The 20,128-nt window shown below is 40.9% G+C and overlaps 2 protein-coding genes across 2 annotated transcripts in view; both read right to left on the reverse strand.

Annotated features, from left to right (window-relative positions):
- Positions 1 to 20,128, reverse strand: part of LOC105929487 (catalase-like) — a 44,180-nt gene that overhangs the window by 5,348 nt on the left and 18,704 nt on the right. The gene's annotated exons all lie outside the window — the stretch shown is intronic.
- On the reverse strand, positions 9,347 to 11,409 carry LOC118566138 (mannose-binding protein C-like). The gene is made up of 4 exons (XM_036147257.1): positions 10,910 to 11,409; positions 10,737 to 10,778; positions 10,403 to 10,468; positions 9,347 to 10,173 (listed from the first exon to the last, which is right to left on the reverse strand). The coding sequence occupies exons 1-4, from the start codon at positions 11,091 to 11,093 to the stop codon at positions 9,791 to 9,793; spliced, it is 675 nt and encodes a 224-aa protein (XP_036003150.1). The 5' UTR covers positions 11,094 to 11,409; the 3' UTR covers positions 9,347 to 9,790.

Here is a 20,128-nt window from a genome sequence, read left to right on the forward strand (position 1 = left end):
AGCCCTCAAAGTAACGGGGTTTTCCCCTTTTATTTCTGTTTCACCAACAGGGTGTTTAGAAGTGCCTGGGCAGGCGGTAGAACTTTGTAGGTGTTGGTTAATGCTTTTATTCCACGACGAAGTTGGAATTATTTTGCTGAACATTTTCTTTGTATGTGCATGCATTTTACAATTGATTTTGCTGTTTGATTTGTGATTCATCAAGAACCCCGCCGTGGGTTACTGCTTCATTTATTTTCATCTTTTCCCCTGCTTTCCCCCCTCTCTCTTTTCGCTCTTCTTATCGATTTAATCTTTTGTCCGAGCAAGTCGCGGGCTTTGCTTTAAACTCCCAGTTAGCTGCGCCCCTCGAAGCGAGGCATTATCCCATCAGCGTAAGCGTGGTTACGTCATTAGGACCTCCCCTCATACGTCATTGTAGCAGCCATCTTGGGAGGGTGACGTATATCTGAACTGTAGGTAGCTTAGCTGAACTAGCTTTGTGTAAGACATCAAAGCGTCCAGTGAGATTCCCGAAGCTGTTCTGTCTGTCAGTGCTGATACGTGAAATGCCGGTGTTTTGAGGGCGGTGTTAAACAACTTTGAGTTAAGTTAAGATCTGCTAACCGCTCATTTTAATCCATTGTTTATTTTGTTTTGTTCTTTATTTCCACATATATATTTTGCATGTTTTAGTTTAGTAATGAGTAAGAATTCCAAAGTTGTTTGAATCAGAGAATTACTGTAACAGGGAATTGCTTTTGGTTCAATAAAACCACGACTGCGGAATAGACATTGTTTTGTGTTCAGTCCAATTCACAGTTACATGGTTATTCAGAAATCAGAGCTAACCTCCTTTGGAGTTAACATCTGATATTAATACAGAGACAATATCATTGGATGGTGATAAGGAATAAGGATTTAAACTCTAATTACAGTTACATTGGGGTTCTCACAGCCTGCTGGATAAACCTCGTCAGTTAACAGTCCGACCTGATCATTTATTCCAGCATAAATGAGTTCATAACAGCAAGTTAACTAATGCATTAGTGGTATAAATACTTATAAGCTTATAGCTAACATCACCACCATTTGAACTATATTTGTTATAGCGAAATTTTGAGTTGAATGATTTATTATTTAAATTATAATACCAAATTATAATTAATAATAATAATAAGCATATTCAACCAGCTTATGGCATAACACTACCAACCTCCTTCCCAGTGCTTGACTGGCACATATTGCTCACATTCTGTATACTCTCTGCTGTCATGATTTAGGGGTTTTGTTTAGGTTTCTGGACTGTTTTGGATTGGCTGAATACATGTCTTTAGCTTCAATATAACGTAGACCTAGTTATATTTAATTACAAATAGGATTTTCCCCCCCTGCTCTCAGGTAAAACACTTGTCAACAGAGAGGCTTGAGCAGAAACCGAAACTGAAGGGGGTGGAATGGTTCCCCAACGACAGGGCTAATGGGGCATTTACATCTGAACAGGGATTCATGAGTTGTGAAGTACTGTCGGGGGGACTGGAGGCTGACGAAAATTCTCGTATCTCTGGGACTTCTAGTGATATAGCTGTTATGTTTTTCTATGTTTTCTTCTTAAGATATTTTTGGCCATTTAGCAATCATGACTATTCCAAAAAAAAGTGAAAAAAATAAAATAAAACTGGACTTCCTATGCTGAAGCTGAATATGTTTTGCTTACCATCTAGGAAGCTTTCCCAAATCAAAATGTGTGGAGCAGTGTGGAGTTTCAAGTTTTATAGATCTGCTGACGACGCCTTGTTAGAGCTTACATTCACATGTAGATTAATCTCAAACTGGTCACCCTTCTCAATGGAGAGTCATTAGGCTCATCGTTTGCCTGGCTCACAGGAGAAATGTTGTGGTCACATGCATGGAGGTGTGAATTGTGATGAATCTTAGCAGAAATCAAACCTTTTGCTGTGTTGAACGTTTTTGAAAGTTGAAACATGAGCCCTCCTCCTCTGTTAAGGTTGTTTTTTCCTCACTTTACATAAATGACTTCCTTTAACCCTCTCTCAAACCATCTGTCTTCTCTGTCCAAAATGTGAACATCTTGGTCCTCAAATGAGTGTCCTTTGTCCTTGAGTGTGTAGGTGGATGGCTGAGTCCTGTCCTGAGGAGGTAGTTCTCCTGTGCTGAGCCATGTGTCTCCAGAGAGGTTTGTTTGGTTTCCCCAATATAAAGATCAGAAGATTCCTCGCTGCACTGAACCGCATGAAAGCTTTGTTGCCTCCTTGTTTCCAAAGTGAAAGCCTTGTTGCCTCTGATTTAAGCCTGTTTGTGGTTACAACCAAGAAAGGAATAGACTAAAACTTTGTCGCTTTAATATAGAGACTTACATATGACCTGAATGTGACATCTCCCGTTAGTGGCACGTGGAGGTTTTAAAGTTTTGTTTTGTAACAACACCTTTTTGGGCAATAATATAAAGCATGGAACTCCACACTACTCCAGATATGTGAATTGAGAAAGCTTTCTGGATGGGAAGCGAAACATCCTCAAACTTTGGAAAAAACAGGACAGTTGTTTTTTTTTTTTTTTTTTTTTTTTTTTTTTAACTTTTTCTGGAATGATCATTCCAAAAAATTTGCCATTCTCAGATGACTGAGAATCTTCACCAGCATGAGGAAACGATAATAATCGATTATTATTCCTATCAGGAAATCATAAAAGTCACTTTAAGGTCCTTATTATATTTGGGAGGGCGGTAAACGACGGCACACAGCACAGGATCCGAGCAACTCGCCTCAAATAACGTCACCTGGAAACGTGAAGATGATGCAATGCATGGTTTACATTGAAAGTGCTTCTTGTAAACAACCTCACATAGCCTACCTCTTTTTCCACCTTAAATAAACACATAAGCTCGGTTAATTGGTGTTTTGATTAGTTTATTGGCTTATTTGTTTACTATTACCAAATGCCATGCAATCGAGTATAGAATAAGAAAACTACAATTCAGGAGCCTTGTTGGCATTTTGGTTACATTAAAAACATGTAGGATATTTATACATAATATCAGGGCACCAATTAAGACCCAACAATATGAAAGCAAAAAGTTTAAAGTAAAGAAAGGAGGCAACCATTCTACAATGTCTGTGTCTAATGTTTCTAGGGTGCTGCTTACTTTTCACTGTGTGGATTGAGTCCAGACTCTAACAGGACAAATTAGGTATAGAACAGGATTAAGTAATGAAAGCAGTCTGAAAGCATTGATCTGGTTTAAGTTCTGCTAAGGCACAAGGACTGAGCTATCACCAAGCCTGCAAAATGTTCTGTCAGAGGAAAGTTATTAAAGGACTGGGTTGTTTCTACATCACAGAGGAAGCTGCATGTTAGATCAGCTTTCTAGATCTGACAGATGATGTAAATATTCTGAGAACAGTCTGGTGTCACTCTCCAGGTGCCGTTCTCAGTCACCATGCTGCAGCCCGTATTCTGAATGTTTTTATCTGGCTGTCTTTCTCCCCAATTAGTAAAGGTCAGAGGTCGATTTTTCATATCAGACTGAAAATTCCCCTCAGCTTTTCTACTGTTGATGTTGATCCAGGCTCTTTTATCATCTTCACCAATCAGCTGAATCAGTATGCGGTTCTCCTCCTCGCTCTGAGGCAGAGCCAGCTCTAAGCCTTGTTGGGAGCAGAACTCCACAGCCTTCAGGAATGATCATTTCTCCTTGTTGGACACAAAGTATTTCTGATTCACCTTCCGCGCAAAGTCAAAGCTCATAGCTGGAAAAAAGAAGAAAACATTTGTATTATCTTTTCTTGTTCCTCAATTATTTGTGCTGCAAATAGAAATCTAGATGTATGTCATGCGTGCACAGAAAATACAAAAAACTAGAAAACTGATATGAAGGAGAACATTATATCATCAGTTACTATACCAGAAAGCTTTTGTGTGTGTGTGATTTCTGGCTGATTGGCCTTTAAAAGAAAACCCACCAAGGTCCAGCATTGCAATGATCTTTATCAGGCTTTCAACGTCCCGTCCCACAGAACCAAGGAGATCTGGAAAAAAACACAGGTTTGATCAGCTAAGTTCATTTGGCTCAGAACTGTATTCCTGTGTTTCTGCTGTTCTGCAGTAATGTGTGCTTTCCTGTATAGTTCCACTAATAACCCGAATTGCATAACTGAAAAAAATTAAAACAAAGTAAAAAAAAAAAGAAAAGAAAAGAAATGTTATAATTTTCTACCAATGTCCTGGAGTTTCAGTAAATAAAACATTGCGAGAACTTAATTTATTCAAGCCAGTTTCAGCTAATAGTCATTACCTCGTCCACATGTGGTGACCGGCCCAGGTAGTCCAACAAGCCCTTTGTCCAAAAAAAGGCAAAATAAGTTTATTGGTCAGGTTCTTTTACACAAAATGAAGACTTTGGTCACTGTATTTTTCATTTCTTTAGTAGTTCTCCAGGTTTTGTAGTTCTAACTTTAGGTCTTTGAGTGAAAGTGTTTAGCCTTGTGAGCTGTTACCTTGAAACCCAAGGGCTCCAGGGGGTCCAAAGTGTCCAGGGGGTCCACGGGGTCCAGCCATTCCTATGTCACCTTTTTCACCAGGGGGACCCTGCAGTTGACTGGAGCTCATGGAAATCATCAGGCAAACAATACAGAAGAGAAAACCAAACTTCATCTTCTCAATGTAGTTATGCATTCTGTAAGAAAAATTTGTAATTCTTTAGTTTTAATTTTAATTTTTTTCTAAACATAAATCTATGTAGTTTAACAGTTTAGGTAATAATATTACAAAAACAGAATTTTACATCAGATTACATTTTGTTACACATGTAAAGGATAAAAGTCAGTGATGAAAAAAAAGGTATTTGATAAGTTACAAGTAAAAGAGACTGTGGGGGGGGGGGATTTCTTTCAGTAAAATCTGCAAAAGGTACAGGTTAAGTTTCCAACAAGCACAGATTATTACTCCCAACAACTGCACAATGATTAAATAATACAAATAAAAACTCACTTTCCAAATGTCGTTATCCAGAATGTGTTGCTGCTTTGGCTTTTAAGCACCCACTGATGTAGTTGAAGATTTCAGGGTCAGAAATATGAGATCCCATCCAGAGGAAATGAAAACTAGTCAAGATATATTTATCAAAAACATTTTGACGAGATAAGAAGGGATTTCCTGTGGCGTGACAAACACGAGTGTCTAAATTGTGTGTTTTACTTCTAACAACAATTTAGCTGACTACTCCACTTTTTCATGTGAAAATAATGAAGTGTGTCAGACATCTGACAAAAAGATGACCTTGATGGAAACGTATGAAAATATAATTTTTATGATACACTTATTGGGGAAAAAACTCCTGGAGGACCTTGAAAGTGCTGAAATCCAGTGGTAAATTAGATCAAGGTTAAAAACCTTTGTTTAGAGTTGCTTTTGAACCTTAATGTATTAAACTTGTCTTATATCTAATACTATTCCACAGAAATGTGCTTTCTTCTGTAATGTTTTTGTTTTTTATGTACAGCACTTTTGCTCATCTTGTTACTGAAAAGTGCATTATGAGTAAACTTGCCTTGCTTTCATGTTCTCAACAGTCATTGATCTTAATAAACAAACTAAATAGAGGTTTGAAGCCTTGATCAAGAACGGGCTCCCATTTTCTTTTCCTGTTGAATGATTTTGTTTTGTTTCATGGGTTTTGTCTCAAAACTACGGAGCCCCTAAAGGGACATCGAGGAAAAAAAAACCTTTTGCGAGATCTCGTTAACAACATGAGAGACATTTGAAAAGAATACTCAGGGCGAGAGGACTTTCTTGTCGTAAAGGGTACTGTGATCTTGCGGTCCTGGTTGAATTAATTAGCAACGAACTACAGTACTCTGGTCAGCTTCACGGGTACCGGTGGATGTATGCAAAGTGCAGAGAGCATGGACTACGCGTTAAGAAGGAGGATGTGCAGTTGGGAGAGAGCGAGCCAGAGAGAGAGAACTGGTAGAGCGGCACAGAGCAACGATAACAGACCGGAACACTCCCTGCTCCGGTCTTAATATGCGCTAAAACTGCTTCTTTAAAATTAACTGCGCCTGTATGAATCACAATGAAAAGTATTACAGCTCTGTGCGTGAACATTGTCAACAAACCGCGTCAATCACCAATCCCCCCCCCCCAGCAGCAGCAGAGGCTGCAGCGGTGTGGGCGTGTCATGCGCATCAGAGCTTGTCACCGGTTCAGAGTCACAGCACCATGAGCGGCGCTGTCTGCAGGCGCTGCACGATCAATAGAGAGACCAAGTCATCCAGTTCAATCTTGTAAATAAAATATTCGGCCCAAATTAAATTTTTCCTCTGCTGACGTAAACGACGTAAAGTCAGGAGAGCGAAAGAAAAATTTTCTGATTCTGGCTTGTTTTCGTCTCCTGGATCCGTCGTAATTCTGATCCCTATCTCTCTCTCTCGGTTCATCTCCTCCTTCATCCCAAACTTAATGTCTCACCTGCATGACAGTTTCCCTGATTTCAGCCAATTGAGCATATTTGCCAGAATGAATAAAGTAGGGGCCACAGGCTAGGTGCTACAGCACAATGTGGATATTTCATCTTAAAATGAAGCGTAGAGGAAGATTTCTTCTAAGTAAATACATTTTTGTGTGAATACTGCAACGTTCCGTTATGACACCCAAGCACCAGACCGAGGTTTTGCTGCTAACATTTTATTTTAGGACGAACAGAACGGGACAGCTTTCACCCCGCCAGTCCCTGAACCACCACTCCTCCCCCCACAAAGCCACACATTTCTTCCGGCATGACCCCAAAACAACCTAACTTAAAGAAACAGTGCACAAAAGCACTTAGCAATAAAGTGTAATACGGATCATTACAATATATTTTTTATTGAATAAATTTACAGTTTTTGATTTTAATCTTTTCAAAGGAAAGGTTTGTTTACACGTGTTTATAGTGTGGGGAAAAAAACAGTCAGACTACCATTACAGTTTTCATCTTGCGCACCCCCTAGTGGCAGCTCGCGCACGTATCCCTTACTTAAAGAAATAGGAAAACCTTCTGGGGGATCTCACAATTTTCTTTTTTTTCCTCCATGTCCCTTTAGGGGCTCCAAACAAATCAGCTTTGCCAATTAAAGCTCAAGTTTGTTTTATTTCATAATAAAGAATCTCTTCATATTCCTTTCAATATCTAGTGAAGGGCACAGGCAAATTGTTAATATTAGTAAGACAATCTCCAGCTTTGTAAATGACCCAGAGCACCTCAGTATGTTGTTTCCCTCCTTACTTTGAGGAGTAATAAACTACATATGAAATAGTAAAAATGACCGCCGGTCATTTTAAACAGCCACGTGCAACTTTTAAGTCTATCTCAGATCAAATTTCAGTCTCGCAGAGATGAAGACGTTCTGTTGGGTTCCTGGATTTGCTTAATTAAAGGATCGTGGTTGTGACTTTCATTGTTTTAAATTAGAAAAGGTTATCTGGGTTTTTTTCACCTGAAGAAGCTTCACACATCTGCAGACTCCAGTCTTCACCACCTTTCACAACAACATATTTTTGTCTTAACTCAACCTTCCTTCCAACCTACTACAACCAATGCAGACTGAGTGGTGATGGAGGCCAAGTGGTTCAAGAGCAGGGTGCTTGCAACCTGGTGGGGCTGCAAGCTTCCTGGGTCAATGTTCACTGACTCACTCAAGTTCAAAAAAAAGCCTGTTCAAGAGCAGGCTTATTTTATTTAAACAGGATTAGATCGCAGCAGTATAAGTGGAGGAGATAGGGAAGTCTGCCGTAGCCATGTCCGTTTTTACGACAGCAACCTGTTGCAGAAGGTGCAAGAATAATTTGCAGAGTTTTTCAAATTAATCACATATTGCGTAATAGACGGGATCCTTTAGCGCAGCGCGACAGCGTAATTGTAGAGAGATTTTTCTTTGTGGCTGTTATAAACAGACAAACACATCATTTAACATTGGCTGTTAAAGAGGAAAAAGTGGCGTTAGAGCCATAAATAGAAAATATTTAAGTTATTTATATGATGGTTTGCTTTTTATTTTTATCATATTCAGTAAGAAGATTTATTCAGGCTATTTTATTGTGAAGTTTAGTTTTATTTTGAAAGGCTTGCTTCCTGTTGAGCCGTATATTGTATTAACGGATTATCGTGTAAGCTGTGTATGACTTGGAAAAGGAAAAACTGAGAATCGTAAAACGGATGTATCATCATTTTTGTATTTGCATTATTTCTTCATTTTTTATTAAAAGAATGTTTTGTTAAAATTCACAGTTTGTACGCGTCCTTTACTTCCAGTGTCTAAGGAATGACACCGATGTTGGATCTGTTGCCATAACAACTGGCTTTTTAAAGTACAGGATAATAATTAAAGGCTACCATTTTGTAGAATATTCTTGTATTTCACTTTTACTTGTCCCCATGTTCTAGTGGGTCCTATGGAGCCTCTGATATAAAAGAACAAAGTAAATATGAAATTATTAAAATGCAAAAATACATACTGTAGAAAGTGATAGAAACATCTACCATGAACACTACTTACGCATTTAATTTGTCTGCTACTTTTTGCCAGCCCTCTTTGCTGGAGGGCTGGCAAGTTCTTGACCACATCTTCGTTACACGGATTTTCCCTCTTGCCTTGCCCTTGTCGGATTTTTCTGCCTTCTGGACAACAACCCTGTTTCTGCTCCTGGACTTCTGCCTCCTGCCTAGCCCCCTGTTAATTAAGCCTGAGTTTGGCTTCCAGGAACTCAAGCCTGCCTGTGTGTGCCAAGTCACCCTACTGTTGGCAACCCAACATCTGTTAAAGGAGCAGTCCGCTCGGTTAAAGCTGCCAGTCCCCGCTGAAGGAAGGACTCTGAAAAGGTTAGTGGCTTTTGTTGGTTTCATGTATTCCTTTTATTGAACTCCTTCAAGCCACTAACCTACGTCTCCATTCATAGTTATCCCTGGCCCTCGCCGGATGCTCTCCTGAAGTCCTGAGTTCAGAATAAACAGTTTAAGTTCCACTTCTGTGTTTTTGGCTGAAAATTTGGGTCTTTTGTCTAAGTTCATTACAGTATCAGAGTTAAAGGGGACATCGAGTTGCTCAAAGGAAGAATAGAATTGATTCGCAGTAAAAGGGTTCAAAACTCAACAGTGACAAGCGGGAGTGCAGGGTTTACCCATGGCACAGGATGAACGACGGCACACAGCACAGGATCCGAGCAACTCACCTCAAATAACATCACCTGGAAACGTGAAGGTGATGCAGTGAATGGTTTACATTGAAAGTGCTTCTTGTAAACAACCTCACATAGCCTACCTCTTTTTCCACCTTAAATAAACACATAAGCTCGGTTAATTGGTGTTTTGATTAGTTTATTGGTTTATTTGTTTACTATTACCAAATGCCATGCAATCGAGTATAGAATAAGAAAATCTACAATCCAGGAGCCTTGTTGGCCTTTTGGTTACATTAAAAACATGTAGGATATTTATACATAATATAAGATCCAACAATATGAAAACAAAGTTTAGAGATAGGAGGCAACCATCCTACAATGTATGTGTCTAATGTTTCTAGGGTGCTGCTTACTTTTCACTGTGTGGATTGAGTCCAGACTCTAAAAGGACAAATTAGGTATAGAACAGGATTAAGTAATGAAAGCAGTCTGAAAGCATTGATCTGGTTTAAGTTCTGCTAAGGCACAAGGACTGAGCCATCACCAAGTCTGCAAAATGTTCTGTCAGATGAAAGTTATTAAAGGACTGGGTTGTTTCTACATCACAGAGGAAGCTGCATGTTAGATCAGCTTTCTAGATCTGACAGATGATGTAAATATTCAGAGAACAGTCTGGTGTCACTCTCCAGGTGCCGTTCTCAGTCACCATGCTGCAGCCCGTATCCTGAATGCTTTCATCTGGCTGTCTTTCTCCCCAATTAGTAAAGGTCAGAGGTCGATTTTTCATATCAGACTGAAAATTCCCCTCTGCTTTTCTACTGTTGATGTTGATCCAGGCTCTTTTATCATCTTCACCAATCAGCTGAATCAGTATGCGGTTCTCCTCCTCGCTCTGAGGCAGAGCCAGCTCTAAGCCTTGTTGGGAGCAGAAATCCACAGCCTTCAGGAATGATCCTTTCTCCTTGTTGGACACAAAGTATTTCTGATTCACCTTCCGCACAACGTCAAAGCTCATAGCTGGAAAAAAGGAGAAAACAATTGGAAGAAATTATAATTGTGTTTACTATTATTGCTCCTTGGTTATTTGTACTCTATATAGATATCTAGATGTCATACATGGACAGAAAAAAAAAAAATAGAAAACTGATATGAAGAAGAACATTGTATACTTAATAACTATAAATACCAGAAAGTTAATTGGCTTGTTTGCAATTATTGTCTGACCAGCCTTTAAAAGAAAACCCACCATCGTCCAGCTTTGCAGTGATCTTCATCAGGCTTTCAATGTCCCGTTCCACAGAACCAAAGAGATCTGGATAAAACCACAAATTTGATCACCTAAGTTAATTTGGCTCAGAATTGTGTTCTTTGTTGTTCTGCAGTAATGTGTGCTTTCCTGTATACTTCTACTAATAACGCAAATTGCATAACAGTGAAAAATGTCTGAGTTTCGTAACTTTTAACAGTTGACTCAACCTGGTAAAAAATATTAAGAACTTTCACTTTTACTGTATGTTTTAATGAATAAAATATTGCCATAACTTTATTTATTCAGGCCAGTTTCAGCTAACAGCCATTACCTCGTCCACACGTGACGATTGGTCCAGGTGGTCCTGGAGGCCCTTTGTAAAAAAAATGTAAAATTAAAAAAGGGCAAAATATTTTATTGGTCAGGTTCTTATACACAAAATGTAGAATTTGGTTTTTAGGTGTTCAGAAAAAGTCAGAGTTAGCTGGGTCTGTCAGCTGTTACCTTGAAATCCGGGGGGTCCACGGGGTCCAGTGAATCCAGGGACTCCAACTGGTCCAGGGGGCCCAGGGGCCCCAGGGGGCCCAGGGAGCCATCTTTCACATTTTTCACCAGGAGGATCCTGCAGTTGACTGGAGCTCATGGAAATCATCAGGCAAAAAACACAGAAGAGAAACCCAAACCTCATCTTCTCAATCTAGTGACGGATTCTGTAGAACAATATGACTTAATTTTCATGCTCAGTTTCTATATTAGACATTTGTTCTTAACGTAAATGTAATTATTTTAACAGTTGCTGCAGTTATATCATATTTGATATAAACTTATTAAAACAGAAGTTTTCATTAAATTACATTTTACTGCATATGTAAAAGATAAAGGATGAAAAGAATAAAAGGTATTTAATAAATCACCAGTAAATGAGACTGAGAGGATTCCTTTGGCAAAATGAATAAAGAATAAAAATAAAGAACTTACTTTCCAAATGTGATTATCCAGGTTGTGCTGCTGCTTTGGCTTTTAAAAACCTACTGATGTGGCTGAAGATTTCAGAGTCAGAAATATGAGATCCTGTCCAGAGGAAATGAGAACGAGTCAAGATATTTTCAAAAAACATTCAGGAGATAAGAAGGGACTTCCTGTGGTTTGACAAACATGAATCTAATGTGTTCTTTTTACTTCTAACAACAATGTTGCTGACTTCTCTACGTTTCACATAAACATACTTAAGTTTGTCACACATCTGACAAGAAGAAGCACTTCATGCTCTCAACAGTCATTTAGCCTGATAAACTAAGCACAGGTTTGAAGCCTTGATCAAGGCTGTGTTCCTATTTTGTCATGTTTGCTGACTGTTTTGGACAATGAACCAATTACAGAGGAATCACACTCTTAAGCCTCCCTGGTAAGGTCTACTCAGGGGTTCTGGAAAGGAGGGTCCGTCGGATAGTCGACTCCTGGATTCAGGAAGAGCAGTGTGGTTTTCGTCCTGGCCATGGAACACTGGACCAGCTCTACACCCTCAGCAGGATTCTGGAGGGGGCATGGGAGTTTGCCCAACCAGTCTACATGTGTTTTGTGGATCTGGAGAAGGTATTCTACCGTGTCCCTCGAGGGGTCCTGTGGGGGGTACTCCGGGAGTATGGAGTACCGGACCCTTTAATAAGGGCTGTCAGGTCTCTGTACGACCGGTGTCAGAGTCTGGTCCGCATTGCCGGCAGTAAGTCGGACTCGTTTCCAGTGGGAGTTGGACTCCGCCAAGGTTGCCCTTTGTTACCGATTCTGTTCATAACTTTTATGGACAGAATTTCTAGGCGCAGCCAAGGTGTTGAGGGGATCCGCTTTGGTGGCCTTAGGATTGCGTCTCTGCTATTCGCAGATGACGTGGTCCTATTGGCTTCATCAGGGCGTGATCTACAGCTCTCACTGGAGCGGTTCGTAGCCGAGTGTGAAGCGGCCGGGATGAATATCAGTGCCTCCAAATCCGAGACCATGGTCTTGAACCGGAAAAGGGTAGAGTGCCTTCTCCGGGTTGGGGAGGATGTGCTGCCCCTTGTGGAGGAGTTCAAGTATCTTGCAGTCTTGTTCACGAATGAGGGGAAGATGGAGCGGGAGATCGACAGGCGGATTGGTGCAGCGTCTGCTGTGAAGTGGGCGCTGTACCGATCCTGAGCCAAAAGGCGAAGCTCTCGATTTACCGGTCGATCTACGTTCCTACCCTCATCTATGGTCACGAGCTTTGGGTCGTGACCGAAAGAGTGAGATCCCGGATACAAGCGGCTGAAATGAGTTTTCTCCGTAGTGTGTCTGGGCTCTCATTTAGAGAGAGGGTGAGGAGCTCAGTCATCTGGGGAGGACTCAGAGTAGAGCCGCTGCTTCTCCACGTCGAGAGGAGCCAGTTGAGGTGGCTCGGGCATCTGGTCAGGATGCCTCCTGGACGCCTCCCTGGTGAGGTGTTCCAGGCACATCCCACCGGGAGGAGGCCCAGAGGGAGACCCATGACACGTTGGAGGGACTATGTCTCTCGGCTGGCCTGGGAACACCTTGGGATTCCTCCTGAGGAGCTGGCCCAAGTGGCTGAAGAGAGGGACGTCTGGGCCTCCCTACTGAAGCTGCTACCCCCGCGACCCGACCCCGGATAAGCGGAAGACAATGGATGGATGGATGGGATATATGTATATATATTAGGGCTGTCAATCGACTAAAAAAAATATCTAATTAATTACATACTCTGTAATTAATTAATCTAAATTAATCGCATATAATTTTTGCTGTGAAAGTATTTTAAATATTTAAATTCAAATGATTCAATGAATAATCAGCATTAGATAAATTAAAGTTCAAAAACTCTTATTCACATTTCATGCCTTCAGACGTTTTAACATGTGTGGTTGTGGCATATGTGGCACACAGTAACGTAGGGGTCACACTGAAAATAAATGAACACTCCCCTCAATATCAACACTTTACAACAGTAAAGTGACCCACGCGCTACTTCCGGGTTACGCCGGTAGGAAAAAGCAGGACTGTTCTCGCCAAACACCGTGACGAAACGGGTGAATTAGAGCATGCTTTTAGTTGCTTTTATGCCACACAGAGCCATTCCAAATCGTTGGATGTACGTTTCTTTTGTTTACCGAAGGACGAAGAAAGAAATGGATATTTTCAGTGAAAAAGGACCCAGGCAGACAAATCCCAATGGACTGTGGGAGCCATCATACCCCGAAAGAATTTGCAGTCTACACTTCATCTCCGGTAAATACAACTTAATTTTGCACTGGTCATTGTCCTGCTTAAATAATTAAAGCCGCAAGCGGCGTCGATCAGCCCTGCAGCCAAGCGCCTTCGCGCACCGCCGGCCGCCAGCCACCGCAGAAGTCCACCGGGCGATACACACAAACGCGTTGAGCAGCGCTCGCCCACGACTCACAAAAAATCTAGTGCAGATCGATCGATGCAGAGAGGAGATACAGCCGTTGAATAATGATAATGCATTTGGCCATCGGGCCGGACTAAATCGTTTTGCCAGCATTCACAGACTCGCTATCTGGACTGTATCTGGCAATCTGATACCATCAACCATCAACTTACTCTTAAAACGATCTTGTGATACGTTACCTAAAGAAAAATACGTCGAGAACTCGTTGTTTGCTCTGTTGGCGTCTGCCGCTGTGCTCGCCATCTGCCTTCCAGTCCGGCGCGCAGGCGCAAAAAAACCCGGATGAAAACAATGGCAGTGAACTACCCTATACGATTAATTTGCGTTTTTTAAATTAATTAATCGAAATAAACGTTATTTTGACAGCCCTAATATATATATATATATATATATATATATATATATATATATATATATATATATATATATATATATTTATATATATATATTTACATATATATATATATATATTTAAAATATTTTGAAGGAAAGGCTATTTTAGTTAGCTGCAGATATGGAAAATTAAGCTGACCTCTTAGTTCTACAGATTTCGGAGGAGGTGGTGTGTGGCCAACAACTGTTGGAAGAACAGGATATTTGTTGCCTGCTGAGGCCTTGGAGTTTTTGGGGTCAGTAAAAGAACAGTTTACCGGCGGATGGCTGACTATGGTATTACGGAACTACGTGTGGTGTTTCTGTTGCTACTTTGAACCCAGTAGTATTTTCCATTTTCATTATAGTTCCAAATTGCAATGAAACATCTTTCATGTGTTCAAATGTACACATCGTGACTTATTAAGTATGATAAGCCTTTAACCCGGACGCGTATAGTTCCATTTTAACTTATGAGCTACATTCTTTATATTTAAATTTATCAATTTTGTATAAGTAAGTAGACTGCATGAGGAGAATAATTATGACTGTGTTAATTTCCAACATTATACGGCTTTCAACATAGCTCTGGTACTAATTCTCTTAAAATATGTAATAGTCTACATTAGTGTCAGAAATTGGTCTGGACAATTTTCCATCAGTGTGGTGAACCTCACTTTCAGCAAATGGTGTGACTGTATTTTGTAGCTGTCAAAGTATTTTTATGTAAATTAGCTGTATATTTTTTTGACGTAACCTGAATGGTCAAAACCTATGTGCTTGCTAAAGAAACATAGTCAATTGCTTTCTACTGACCAGACATTGTGTTTGTTTTCCTCGTAGAGTATCCCATTTATTCAGCAACATTGGAGACGATGAGATGGATGGAGTTGTGCGAGACATTTTAAGTTATCCCAATACAGGGTACAAGATGATGTCAGGCTACTTGAATGCTTGAGGTATTCAGATCCAGAGAGTCTAACAGATGTGCTTATGATGGCACTGATAAACACACTGTGCAGTTGTAGACACCACGTAGCTACTGTATGCCAAAGAGCTAATAGTTTATCATTTCTATGCAAAGTAAAAAGGACCCAAAAAACACGATTGAAAGGAAAATACATTTTTCAAATTTATAGCAACCACATTGTAATAATCTAATGCCCTCTTAACTATGTTGAAGACACCAGTGCCCTCATGGACCCTTTGACTTCCATGTATGCATTTTCGGATAACAGTTGATGCGTGAAATATTTGTTTTATTCTATTCATCATCTCCATATCAAACATGTTTTAATTATAGACTAATTCATTTTTCAAGGAAGACGAGTGCAAGAAGCAATTCGCTGTGCTGACCAGCAGGAAATTTTCATGCGCACATTCCAGCTTTGAACTGTTCAGCGTAGAAGATCCTGTGTTCCAGCTCCAAACAGTTTGTGGCACATAGATGGAAACCATAAACCTATAAGGTCAGACTTCCTGGTTTGAACAAACAGGAACAATATTTAAGGAACTTCCAAGATGAACACAAATAAATTCTCAATTAGATTAAATAGATTAGAGAAATTCTGGAGTGACTGATTAGTGTCAGAGGGGTAACAATGGCTGGTGTAAAAGTATACCCTCTACACTGAAGAGAACGGGCATTTTAATGTGCGTGTCGTATATTTATTTGTTTCAGTTGCAGTTTTTTGTTCTTTGACAATGTATTTTGGGAAAAACTGGTTATTTTTAAACTAAGAGCAACATATATGCTCGTGCCTGTTATGTTGCTCACATAAAACTAAGAACAACATGTGTTATTTTGCTATAACTTCTTTTAACTTGTGGTGGGAACCTATGACAATGTGTTGTGGGAAAGACTGATTCTGTATTCCTTATTTTGAGTTTGCAATATTATTTTGCTTCACACACTGCTGAGATGCTGGGAACGTTTTTTTTTTTTGGAAACGGGACGAACAGCTCAGATGGGAGGGAGAAGTGGCCAGTCTCGCTCCCATCTGATACTTTGTTTATTGGTATAAAAAGGTAACCTGACTCTAGCCATATGGATTTCGCTCCGCCTCGCTCCACTTACATCCATCTGGGACCTCTCCCATAGAGAGTGATTTCTCCAACCAATTTTATTGTCCAGCCAATAAGGACGCAGGGCTGGAGTTTCATAGATGTGACGTAGTGGAGAAGCGACCGTTACGTGAGGCTGTTTTGATTCAGATAGCAATGACGGCTCGCATCGAGGAAGCAAGCGTTAACATTGATGCTGCTCTTTCTTCCGTGTTGTCCAATCTACCTAATATTTTTTCATTAAAAGAACATCAGAGAATGGCTCTGAAGGCTTTTGTTGGTGGAAACGATGTTTTCGCCCTTCTCCCGACCGGATTTGGCAAGTTTTGTTTTCCGGGGCACGCCCACGGCGGAGCGGTTGGCGCGAACCATATTAGGAGGCCTTTAGTCCTCGACGCGGTCGGCCCGGGATCGACTCCGACCCGCAACGCTTTGCCGCCTGTCTTCCCCCCTCTTCCTGTCAGCTCACTGTCAATAAAACGCGTGCCACTAGAGCCGCAAACACATAAAAAAAGAATTTAAAAAAAGCTTTGTTTTTTCCTGCGTCGTTCTCACAGCGTCACGGGTTAGCTTTGGTGTGAGTGGTTGAAATAGCACGCCGATAAAGATGACAGACAAGTGGCTTATCCAATCATATGCAAGGATTTTTGATAAGGCCCAGCCTTCAAAAAAGGCAATTCCTATGAAGAGGTGCCAGATGGATGTAAGTGGAGCTAGGCGGAGTGAAATCCATATGGCTAAAGTCAGGTTAATAAAAAGGAGGGAACCACCCTCATTCGTTGAAGTCAGCCGTGGGTTGTGTGGACGCCCGGCCGCGTGGATTGTGCTCTAACCGGACTGACCGATTTCCCAGTCCTATATGGTAAGAGATGGAACATCATGCCTGTTTAAAAGCTTGTCGGCTTTAAGTGCTTGCTATTTGGCGTGTGTGAAGAGCTTGCTGTTTGTCTTGCTGTATTCTGTGGGGAATAATAAATATGGGCGCTATTATCCTAATAGAAACAGTGTTTGTGTTCTTATTTGTGTCTTGCCGATCCCTTCCTGACCTGAATAAAAATTTCATAAAACAACAGGCTTCTGTGATGCACAGACATCTGCTAAAGAAATTTCTGAGTGGATGAACACAGAAGCAGTGCTGAAAGAGAAGCGGTTGCATTGTACAAAAAGGCACTTTTTGGCACTGCAGATGCGCCTATAGTGGATGCTACGAAGAGGCTGCAAGTGTCATTTTTTAATGCTGTAGTGGACTGTAGCATTCAGTCATTAGAGGATAGATTAAAGTCTCTAAGTGAGGTTAAACTTTGGAGTGCTGCTCAATTTTAGGGAGCTAGATCAAAAGGTCTGGAGGGAACAATGTGATCTTCTTGGGGAAAAACTCTCTTGTGGAGAGGAGGCTGATATTAATGGCAGCGCACTGGCATTAGAGATAGAGAGTCTTCCTGAACTTCCCCAAACTATGAAGACTGCCTTTGAGCTTCTGACATACCTCTCACAAAATGAGATGTGTGAGCTTTACCCAAATCTTTGGGTAGCTCTCAGGATAGCCTGCACTCTGCCTGTGACAGCTGCCTCAGCAGAGAGGAGCTTTTCCAAGCTCAAATTAATAAAATTATACTTGAGATCATCAATGGCCCAGGAAAGACTAAGTGGACTTGCAGTCATTAGTATTAATAACAAAGTTAGCCAAGCAGTACCATACAATGATGTCACCAGTGACTTTGCCTCCAGAAAAGCTAGGAAGGAACGATTTTGAGGTCATTGTTGAACACATGCTGTTCTTATGTTTGCTTTCATTATTTTTTTGTAACATTCTATTTTTGATTATATTAACATTTGTCTATTTTGGTTTTATTTAAAATTTTGCACATTTAATGCACATTTGCAAATAATTTATTTAATATATTTGTATTCAAAAGTTTTAATAAAAGACAAGTATTTGTTTATAACATTCTATTTTTGATTATATTAACGTTTGTCTATTTTGGTTTCATTTAAAAGTTTGCACATTTAATGCACATTTGCAAATAATTTAGTTAATGTGTTTGTATTCAGAAGTTTTAATAAAAGACAAGTATGTTAAGTATTGTTTATTTATTTAGTATTATTACATAACCTTACTGTATTCGTTTATAATATTTGCTATAACATTGTGTGACATTTGTGTCAGTAATGTTCTAGCCTAGGTGATTCTGCGTGGTGGGAGGGGGACCCCCAAATCAAATTCTGCTTAGTGCCCCCAAGAGGCTCGGGCCGGCTCTGGTCACCGGACAATACCCAACAGACCGAGAAATATTTATTATAACATTAAATAACTTAGAACAGTGGGTAATAATAGCACAACAATTGGCGTCCCATGGCTTAGACTTAGACAACTTTATTTGTCATTTTGTATGCACAGAGTGCGTACAGAACAAAATTTCGTTTCCATACAGCTTGAAAATTACAGTAAATTACAGAATAAAGTGCAGCAGTGATTTAACAGTAAACAATTGCAATGTAAACAATGCAGGAGAAAGAGACAGTGTATGATCACAATGTACAGATGAGTATTTTTAAAAACCATTTGTATGTGCAGAAATGATTTGTGCAAAAATGCATTTTAGAAACTGAGAGTTCGGCAGCATTTGTAATGCTAGATAAGGATGCAATGATGCAAATGTGCAAATATGCGATTGTGGTACAGAGTCCAGTTTATAGCTTCAGCAGTTCAACAGTCTGATGGCAACAGGAAAAAAGCTTTTGCAGAACCTGGTGGACCTGCAGCGGATGCTGCGAAACCTCTTCCCAGAGGGCAGCAGGGAGAACAGTCCATGGTGGGTGTATGTGGGGTCTCTGATGATGTTATGGGCTCGGGCCACGCAGCGCTGAGATGAAATGTCCTTAATGGAGGGAAGAGGAGCCCCAATGATCTCTTCTGCTGTCCTCACCACTCTCCTCACATTCTTCCAGTCAGAGGCACTGCAGCCTCCACACCACACAGAGAGACAGCTGGTCAGAATGCTCTCTATGGTGCTTCTGTAGAAAGTCGTGAGGATGGGCAGGGGCAGGCGGGCTCTCCTCATCCTCCACAGGAAGTACAGTCGCTTCTGTGCCCTCTTTACCAGTGACGTGGTGTTCACAGACCCAGTGAGGTTGTTAGTGATGTGCACCCCAGGAATTTGGTGCTGCTGACCACCTGCACAGCTGAGCTGTTGATGAGTAGTGGAGCGTGGTGAGGCCGGTTCCTCCTGAAGTCGACGATGATCTCCTTCGTCTTCTCCACGTTCAGGATCAGGCTGTTGTCTCTGCAACAGCCCACCAGCTGCTCCACCTCCTCTCTGTAGTCCTGGTCATTGTCGTCTCTGATCAGGCCCACCACTGTTGTGTCGTCTGCAAACTTCACAATGTGATTGGTGGTGAACCTGGGGACGCAGTCATGAGTCATCAGGGTGAACAGCAGGGGGCTTAGGACACAGCCCTGAGGGGAGCCCGTGCTGTGTGCACAAGGGGGCTGCTCATAAAGCTAAATCACTAATTTCCCTTGAACCAAAGGTGAGAAGCATAAACCTAAGCCCCATTTACACTACCCTTGTTAAACCGATCCGAGCCGAGACCAGTCTGAGCTGCGGTACTACTGCTCTCTGGGATTGAAGGCGGGACAAAGCAAATCAAAATGGCGGCACCCGTAACATTCAGGAAGTTATGGTTGGACAGTCGGCTTTTGGGACATGGATAAGACAAACTAACGTCTAATAAGGATTTAAAGACGCAGGACACAACAACAGACACTGAGGTTCATCACACTGCTAAGCAGAATAATCTCTGGAAATCATGTGGCACGGTAAGGAAGCTAGTATTATTATGAATGT

This window comes from Fundulus heteroclitus, chromosome 2 (assembly GCF_011125445.2).
Source record: "Fundulus heteroclitus isolate FHET01 chromosome 2, MU-UCD_Fhet_4.1, whole genome shotgun sequence".
In the NCBI taxonomy this organism is placed as follows: domain Eukaryota; kingdom Metazoa; phylum Chordata; class Actinopteri; order Cyprinodontiformes; family Fundulidae; genus Fundulus; species Fundulus heteroclitus.

Coding starts and splice junctions, on each gene's coding strand:
- LOC118566138 (XM_036147257.1), bottom strand. CDS start 11,093: ATGAGGTTTGGGTTTCTCTTCTGTGTTTTTTGCCTGATGATTTCCATG. Junction 10,779..10,909: donor TGGACCCCCCGGATTTCAAG/GTAACAGCTGAC, acceptor TTTTTTACAAAG/GGCCTCCAGGACCACCTGGA. Junction 10,469..10,736: donor AATCGTCACGTGTGGACGAG/GTAATGGCTGTT, acceptor GGTTTTATCCAG/ATCTCTTTGGTTCTGTGGAA.